Raw genomic sequence first — 9,532 nt, forward strand, 5'->3', positions numbered from 1 at the left:
CACTGTGTTTTCCAGTGGCAGAGAACTCTTACTGGAGATCAACCCCAGAGGTATGAATTATATATCTATAAATATACTCATACAGAAAAAGCAGGGCTGCTTCAAGGCTAAAGTAGACCTTTTATATCCCCAATGATCTTGGTAGTTTAAAGAAAAGCACAACTCTGTGAAAATAGTGTATGTGATAGATTTAAGGGCTCACTTTTAAGGAATATACACACTGTGTTTGTTTCATGAAGTGAAAAGGGCAAGAGAAGGATAGGGCTGTTTGGTACAAGAGTTCCTACCTCACAGACTTCAGTTCTCACAGTGCTGCTGCCTCTTTGCTGTTCATTAACATTTTTGCAATGCTGCTGTTGATGGGCAAACTAATTTAGTATCTGTATCGCTGCAGAGGAAACCACTTTATCAGTTTCCCTTCCATTTAATTCTTGTCAAAATAAGCTTTTAAAAAACTTATTTCTTAAGGGGAACTACCTGCTCCCTGCTTGGGAGAGAAAGCAGAGGTCTGGAAAATCCCTGTGAAATCTTTGGAATTCAAAAGCAATCCTGACAGCATACCGCTAACTGGTGCTCAGCAGCCAACAGTAAAAAGGAGTGAAAGAAACCTCTGACTACTGGAGAAGTGTCCATATCATCCACAAAGTCAAAATCTCATATGAATACTTGTTTGGAATCCAAGGCCCAAATTCAGATAGCAATATGAAACATTAAACCTGCCTCAACCTTACCTTCCAGTCATCAGATAAGGTGTTTCAGAGCCTCCTTCTTAGTTTTATCCAGAGACTCAAATCTTTAAAGCACAGAATCATAGAATCATAGAATCATAGAATCATAGAATTGCTCAAGTTGGAAAAGACCTTAAAGATCATCGAGTCCAACTGCAACCTAACCATACTATCCTAACTCCAACAACCCTCCGCTAAATCACATCCCTGAGCACCACATCCAAACAGTTTTTAAACACATCCAGGAATGGGGACTCAACCACCCCCCTGGGGAGCCTATTCCAGTGCTTAACAATCCTTTCTGTAAAGAAGTGTTTTCTGATATCCAACCTAAACTTACCATGGCGCAACTTGAGGTCATTTCCCTTTGTCCTGTCACCTGTCACCAGTGAGAAGAGACCAGCCCCACTCTCACTGTAAGCACCTTTTAGATATTGGAAGAGAGCAATAAGGTCTCCCCTCAGCCTCCTTTTTGCCAGACAAAACAGCCCCATTTCCTTCAGTCTCTTCTCATAGGGCACATTCTCCAAGCCTTTCACAAGCCTTGTTTCCCTTCTTTGGACATGCTCCAGCACCTTCATGTCTTTTCTGTACTGAGGTGCCCAAAACTGAACACAGTACTTGAGGTCAAGTCTCACCAATGCCAAGTACAGGGGCAGGATTACTTCCCTAGTCCTGCTCACCACACCATTCCTGATAAAAGCCAGTATGCCATTGGCCTTCTTGGTCACCTGAGCACACTGCTGGCTCATACTCAGCCGACTGTCCATCAGTATACCAAGGTCCCTTTCCATCAGGAAGCTTTCCAGCCACTCCTCCCCACTCCTGTAGGATTGTCTGGGGTTATTGTGACTAAAATGCAGGACCCGACACATGACTCTGTTGAAACTCATGCAGTTAAAAAAGCACTTGTCTTAAAGCACTTGTCTTTCACAGCAAACCTTTCAGAGTCCAACAATCCTTTATGAAGAGACTTGGCAATGATATTGCACTTTGTCTTTTAAAGCTTTCAAAGCTTACCTTTAAAGTAACTTGAAGCCCTGGGCAAGAGGCACCAATTCTCCATCAAAGGGTTCACTGGCTCTAGGCGGTTTCCTGCTGTCTCATCTGTCACTCCATGAGCTTCCATGGCCCCCCCTGCATGCACTCTCATCATCTGCCTGTCATCGGACTCCCTCTGGTGTTTCTTACAAGTAGAAATGTAGTATCAGCAACACAGTTGTTTCAAAGTACAGTAAGAAAATTTGCACTTGTTCCCCTCTATAGATGCTTGTGATCATGTTTCTCACACTTTCCATGGGGCTTTTCACAATTTACTTGCTGTCATCCTTAGCACTTTTTTTTTTCTTCTTTTTTTAGACTGAGAGGCATTTTTATCATGTCGTCTTAAAGGATGCTTTAACTGCTCTATAAACCAGATACCCCAAGAAGTGTTCATTGTCTATGTGTACTGTTAGAGATATAAGTTCTATCTAGCTGTGAGTTTTGCATAGGTGCCTAGCATACCAATAAAACAGTACTCACATTTGGCACTTACAGAGTGCTTTTTCCAAGTTACCTTCTTCAACATGTCTCATAGTTTTTTCCATTGCAAACAAATAAAAAACAAACATTCAAACCATCACCCTTAAAGCCATCTACTAGTTATTCCCCTGAAGTATGCTATCTTAAGTAAATGTAGCAAATGAACTCCTTACTGGAGAAATGATTCCTAACTAAGGACTTTTAACAGCCTATTTCTTTAGTGTATAAGCAAGAAATGTATGGCTTGTTGGGCACAGGAATAAAACTAGAGATTAATTACAATTAAATAATTGTAAGTTAAAGTTCATCCAGTCTTCCTGGTATGAAGGATATTTCTCTTTTTCCATCCAACATGAAATTAAAAGTCCATAAAACTCATTCTTGATTCAGTTCTGTTATTCCACCAGACTTGCTGAAGGAAAAAAGTTATGATCTGGTCTCCTTCACTTATGTGACACATCACTTGTCTTAGCAACTCAATCAACTTTCCTTGACATTTCAGGATGACTATAATGGCAGCAGTCTTTATCACTGACTCAAGTCTTTGACAGAAAATAAATAAATAAATAAATAAATAAATAAATAAATAAATAAATAAATAAATAAATATTTTAAATCCCAAAACCAAAACAAGCAAACAAAAACAAACAAAAAATCCATAACTGTAGAACTATTACCTGCTTTTAAGGCAAGGCTCAAGGCTTACCGGGAGAAAAAGAAAGATTTTCATACTAAATGTGAGATGTTTCTGATTCCTCTGATGAAATTAACTGTAAATAGGACAAGAATAATTCGTTTTTAGAAGAAAACTGCCCAAAATATTGCCCTAGTGTGTGGCAGTTGAGCTGCATACTGAAGTCATGTGCTAGTATATTTTAACAACAGAGGTACTTCAAAGCTTTACATGAACAATTAAAAGCTGCCAAACTGTTTTTTTTTTTTCCAATTGGCTGTCACAGATGGTGCATGAAATTCACAGATAAATACAGTTGTTTAACAGCAAAATAGTGATCTTAAAAAAAAAAAAAAAACATTTAAAGGGACACTATTTACACCAGCCGTTCAGGAACTTAAATAACACATCTATGCAAGTTGATTTAATAAGAACTTAAATTATAATATTTTTATTCATTTTTTTTTTGCAGACACAGATGATATTTCCCTCTGAGGTATACTTCAAGATTATCTTGAGACCACCTGTTTGCATAGATTATATATGCCCCACTCTGACCATGGATAGGGCTTCTGGACATATCTAAATCATATTACATGCTCCAGTTTGCACTGAACAAAAAACAACTCAGATGCGCAAACACAAAATGCCACGTACTCGCTTGGCAGATTAAACTTTTTACTTTTTCCATATTTTTTGCTATACATATTTCTTCTTCGTCTCCTCTGTAAGAGAAGTGGTATGACTATGCTGACGAAGTTCAAAAAACTAAACAGCACATTCAGGTCGGCCCTTTTTATCTCATTTTAAAAATCACTTTGCATGCAGGTATGTTAAGAGAATATGTAAAGTGCCATATTCTTTATTTTGGCCTCATTTCTATCTGGTATGTGTGAGTTAATTCTGACTATTTCAATTTATTAAACTGTGTCACCACTTAGTTTCTCATTAAGGATAAGAATAAGCCGTTTTGCTAGTTCAACTACACAGATTTAATCAAATTGTTAAGTACTTTTTTCAGTGTATTACTATCATCTTCAATATGTGATTTGTTCAAATATATTGCATTTCAAATATATTTAGAATGGATTATGATTTTATTCTTTATAAAAATTCCATGGACAATTCTGGCAGTATTTAATGGGAAACAAGTGCGTGTAACATATAGTGCAGGTAGAAAAGAGCAGAACCCTAATGTAGTTCAGCATCATAACAATACCGGACTGTTCATTAACAATTATGAATATGTAAGTAAAAGCTGGAATTATTTTTTTAGAACCTAAAATTCTTTTTGCACCTCTTTCTTTAAGAACCAGTGAATACAAATTAATTAATGCTTCCCTACAAGTACTTACATATGACTTGACAAAAGATCTGGATGACTACTCATTGTTTCAAATAAAATCTTCAGTTTATATTTAAATCAACTAGCTTAAGTGACTAACCAAAGAGAAGTAGCCATGGGAAAATTTATACACAAATTTTCAAAAGCAACGTGTCAGCAACCTGCATGTTAACAGAAGACTATGCAGTCTCAACTAAGTGAATTAAAGAAATGAATTATACCTTCATATCAGAGTAAAATGCTGGAGTGTTAATTATTTCTAAGCTCAAAAGAGAAAATACACTCATTTTACAATATATAGACGAATTAAGACTACTCAACTATGAGTAACAATATTGCTGTACAGAAGCCAATCTTAGAAATGACACTATGGTTTTCTCGTTTCACATTATACTTCAGTAAGGTACAGAAATTACAGCTATAGCTAAGTTACACTTCCAGAGTAGGCTATAAGCCTACCTCATTTTTAGTCCTTTGTAGGCACCTAGCTACCATGCTGGGAAGAAATAGCACTGATATCTGTGTATCAAGAATAACAGCATGAGTGAAGACAATTTCTGTTGTGCAGATTCAAGCACTAATTTGGGTCATCAGCGCTTATTTAGTTGCATCATCAATCACAATTAATTCTTTTCTTAAGTTTTAATCAAATTATAGTAAAAGGATATAAAGAAGAACCAAAGCTCAAGATGATATGACATTAGTAGCCAAAGAAGACAAAAGGCAAGGCACATGTCTAATGTAGAACAAAAAGGTAAGATTAAAAAGAAATGAACAAGCTTTGAGTAGAGCTCTGTGCCTTCATGGACCCTAGTAAGTACCTGATTCTTATTCCATACCTATCTTTCATGAACGTTCTCACAATTTAAAAACCAGGCAACAATCAAGAAGAAACGGATGAATGCGAAAGGCCTTAGGGAAAGGCCTTAGAAAATACTACAGGGGGAAAACACACTTGAGTATCAGAGAAAAAATATCAGTGCTTTCTTAAATGAAAAGAAGCAGAGGAGGAAAAACCGTTAAAATGAACAGTAAAATCCCTCTGAGCACATAACTGTACTGGTGGTCTGAAATAGTTCATTTTAACAGTCTTGTAACCAGTTGCTCAAGAAAGATTAGTGCCAAAAACTGATGCCCACAGAGTCACTTGAGAGTATCTTCAAAAGCAAAAATTTGAGTCTCCAAAAATTTGTAGTGTTTCACTCTACAAACCTAGCATAGACTAGGGTGAAAGAAAATGGAACACATGATTGATCAATGCCAGAAGCAGAGTGGGAGACAAGAATCAAAGAAACCCCCAAGAAAGTTATTGGTAGTGTAGCTGTGCAGGAAATCTGTTCCCTGACACTTATTCATAATGCCCACATCCTTGTACTGCCCTTAAGAGACTTGAAAATGGTGTCTTGTATCAGTAACATGTACTAATCTTCTTTTTTTCTTCTCTTTTCCATCCCAGGAGGTGAATTAGTTATTCCTCTACTTGTAGAAGACCCTTTAGATATCCCTCCTATTGCTACTCGTGCACCTTTCATTACACTTCCCCCTACCTTTCGCCCCCTCCTCACCATTATTGAGACCACCAAAGATTCCCTGTCCATGACCTCTGAGGCGGGGTTACCTTGCTTGTCGGACCAAGGCAGCGATGGTTGTGATGATGATGGCTTGGTGATATCTGGGTATGGCTCAGGGGAAACCTTTGACTCTAACCTACCCCCTACTGATGATGAAGATTTTTACACCACCTTCTCCTTGGTAACAGATAAGAGTCTTTCCACTTCAATCTTCGAAGGTGGCTACAAAGCACACGCACCCAAGTGGGAATCCAAGGACTTTAGACCTAACAAAGTCTCCGAAACTGGTAGGACTACTACCACGTCTTTGTCCCCTGAGCTGATCCGCTCCACAGCTTCGTCCTCGACTGGGATGGTACCCAAATTGCCAGCCGGCAAAATGAATAACCGTGAGCTCAAACCCCAGCCTGACATAGTCTTGCTTCCGTTGCCCACTGCCTATGAGCTAGACAGCACAAAGCTGAAGAGCCCGCTAATCACTTCCCCCATGTTCCGTAATGTGCCCACAGCAAACCCCACGGAGCCAGGAATCAGACGGGTTCCGGGGGCCTCAGAGGTGGTCCGCGAGTCGAGCAGCACAACGGGGATGGTCGTCGGCATTGTGGCTGCTGCCGCCCTCTGCATCCTCATCCTCCTGTACGCCATGTACAAGTACAGGAACAGGGACGAGGGGTCCTATCAGGTGGACGAGACGCGAAACTACATCAGCAACTCAGCCCAGAGCAACGGCACGCTCATGAAGGAGAAGCAGCAGAGCTCAAAGAGTGGCCACAAGAAACAGAAAAACAAGGACAAAGAGTATTATGTGTAAAAAAGAATACTTATTTATATATAAATATATAAATACTTAATGAGATTTAACTATCAAAATCATTGCAGTGAATGAGATTAGGAGATATCGTTTGTGGGAAAAAGTATTGGGAAAAAAAATATCAGCAGTGACTGTTAATGTCTCAGTCATCACTTGGAGTCAGCAAACTCTGCCCTAATGTATTATAAAGCACACTTAGCGTTCTGGAGATGGCGCATACAGCTCTGCCCTGTTAGTGAACTTGGATGTCTCCAAATCTCCTCCTCCGCTGAACTTTCTGCAAAAGTAGAAGACTTCATGGCTTACTTGTTTCATATCTCCAAGTGAGTCTTTAACAATGTTCGTGATTCCTGACTGTATCAATAATTTTGCAGTTTAGTTATTTAAAAAAAAAAAAAAAAAAAAAAAAGAAAGAAAGAAAAAGAAAAAAACGCAAACATTATTAAACAACAAAAAAAATATCTAACAAACTGATCTGGCTGTGTCCAGCACACCTAATTTTTTGAGGTTGGAGGAGGGGAATAAATGATTTTGGAGATTGTTGGATTTTGATTTGGTTTGATTTCTTGGGTTGTTTTATTTTTGATTTTGTTTACTTTTGGGTGTGGGAGGAAAGGGTTGAGAGGAATGTTGTGGGGGTGGGAAGCATGAACCAGGGATATGTGTTGAGAAGAAATCTCGGAAAAAAAATCCATAATAAATAAAGAGAGACTATTGCCATATATGAACTCAAAAGCTACTCATGGTGTTTACTCTGCATATCTGGTTGTGTTGTCTCTAGAAACCGTCGTCTTGCAGTAAGTTATTTGCTAACAATGCAGTGAAAGTGTGTGATGGGTGCTGATGAAGAAAATTATCATGGAAAGCTGGTCCCCTTGGATCTGCCACCAGGATTTGCAAATGAACTGAAGAATAGATGGGTTTGGGTCTGTTCTGATCAGAATCATTGGAATTATTTGAGAATATCACTTAGTGTGCATTAGCACAGCCAAACTACAGTTAAGAGGATTTGAAGATTCAAAAAAAGAATGCTTAAGAAACAGTTAGTCATTCTGAGCTAAATATCCCATGCAAAAAATAAAGGAGCCTTCCTCCAGGTTCTAGTTCTGTGACTGATCGCAATGCATGCAAAAAATAAATAAGTAAATAAATAAAAAATAAATCAGTTTAATAAAGAGATCAGAAAGACACCACTGGAGTTCAACTTGTGACAAGACCCATAAAATGTATGAAAAGTTAACCACTTGTAAAAGAATGCAAAAATGTATAGTTGTTTTTTTTTTGACATGGAACTGTTTTTTCATATGTAATACTTTAATTTTGTAGCTTGACATTTCAGATCATGTCTTTCCATTTGCCCTATTCTCTCTTTTCCTTCTCTTTTATATAAAAGAAAATAAAGCTGCTGTGACACACAAAATAATAAAGAAAAAGGAATTTAATAATATTATATATATATACACACAGATATATTTATCATGGTATGTTTGATGGGACGACTGGAACAGAAGTTCTGTTATGGTCTTAATGTGGAATAAGAATGTTCTTGAAGAACAAAGTAAAAAGAAACAGAAAACAAAATCAAACCGTAAGATGTGAAGAAAGCGTGTGTTTTAGCTTTGTCACAGTTATCTGTGTCAAGAAACAATATCTGAAAGTTTGTTTACATATTTTACTACTATTTTTTTTGCTAGTATAATTTCTATATGAATACCCTGAAGGTGTATATACTGTTTTATGGTTAAATTGGGAATGTCTTTTGTTTTTAACTGATTTAATTTGGTTGTTTGGTTCCTACATTTTCCCAGTTACTGTGAAAAGGATTATCTTACTGCATAGAAAAATAGCCAGGTGGTTTGATGGCCATGACTGTCACATACAAAAAAAAAAAAAGCAAATGAGGGAGAAAGGGAGAAAACCAACAAAAAACAAGATGGATTGAGAAGTCTGAAATATCAGAAATGTACACTTTTTCTGTATACAGATGAAAACTAATCAGCTGTTTAGGTTTAGAAATCTACTCTTGCTGGTGTTCATAAGTCGCATGAATATTTGACTTTGAAGAAGTGTCATCAAATACACACACGCACATGGGAACTTAAATTTAAACAAACAGCCTTCTCAAACTCTTAGAGAAGCCGCTTTCATGTTAACAAATATTTTCAGTGTGTATGTGTGTGTGGTGCGTGTGCGTGAGAGGTTGAGCTTTTTTTTCCTTTTTTATTTTTTTATACTAAAAAGAAAAAAAGACAGGTTTTAAAAAGGTATGAAAGCACGATTTTAGATGATTTAACTGGCCAAAACTATATAGAGTTGATTATATCTTGATGTCTGTAAAAGATTGCTGTTCTTGGAGTCTTGGAGTCTTGTGAAACGATTTCCTTTCTTCCTTTCCTTTTTGCTTTCCTTTTTTAAGTTAAGAGGAAAAAAAACAATTACACTTTCCTTTTTTTGTGTAAGTTTCTATTGGACAGTTTTGGGGAACATGTGCATTCCTGTATGTGGGCTTCTACCATATCCCTGTTGCTTTATGAACAATCTTAAGAATTTTTATTTGAGTTATTGTGATGTTATTGCTTTTTTCACCGTTCTTTTTCTTCCTTTTTGATTCTTTTTCTTTTCTTATTTGCATTTTGTTTAAAGATACGCTTAGCAATAAAATGTTCTTCCCAAAGCCCTGGATGTTGCTGGGTTTTTATTTCCAAAAGACTTAAGGGAAGTTCCAACCCTTTAAATATGAAAACCATTCTCTAATGCAAGTATCCCGCATGAGTGTCTCATCAATAGATTACAAAATCATGCTTGTTATTCTTTCTTTAATCCAATGAATGTTAACTCTTTCTTTTACAAGGCATAAATTCAACTTGAGAATAGATTCTA

The 9,532-nt window shown here is 37.1% G+C and overlaps 1 protein-coding gene across 18 annotated transcripts in view; it reads left to right on the plus strand.

Moving 5' to 3' along the window:
* The window catches only part of NRXN3 (neurexin 3), a 947,214-nt gene extending 937,888 nt beyond the window's left edge, over positions 1-9,326 (plus strand). For 13 of the 18 annotated variants that reach the window (XM_085225410.1, XM_085225412.1, XM_085225416.1 and 10 more), the window contains one exon: positions 5,727-9,326. In XM_085225410.1, the coding sequence (XP_085081536.1) occupies positions 5,727-6,652 (926 nt within the window). In that variant the 3' untranslated portion in view covers positions 6,653-9,326. Of the gene's footprint in view, positions 1-15; positions 51-3,397; positions 3,422-5,726 lie in introns of those variants that run through there. The other 5 variants (XM_085225418.1, XM_085225427.1, XM_085225422.1 and 2 more) reach the window with 4 other exon arrangements.
* The last annotated feature ends 206 nt before the right edge of the window (positions 9,327-9,532 follow it).

This window comes from Meleagris gallopavo, chromosome 5 (assembly GCF_905368555.1).
Source record: "Meleagris gallopavo chromosome 5, MGAL_WU_HG_1.1, whole genome shotgun sequence".
In the NCBI taxonomy this organism is placed as follows: domain Eukaryota; kingdom Metazoa; phylum Chordata; class Aves; order Galliformes; family Phasianidae; genus Meleagris; species Meleagris gallopavo.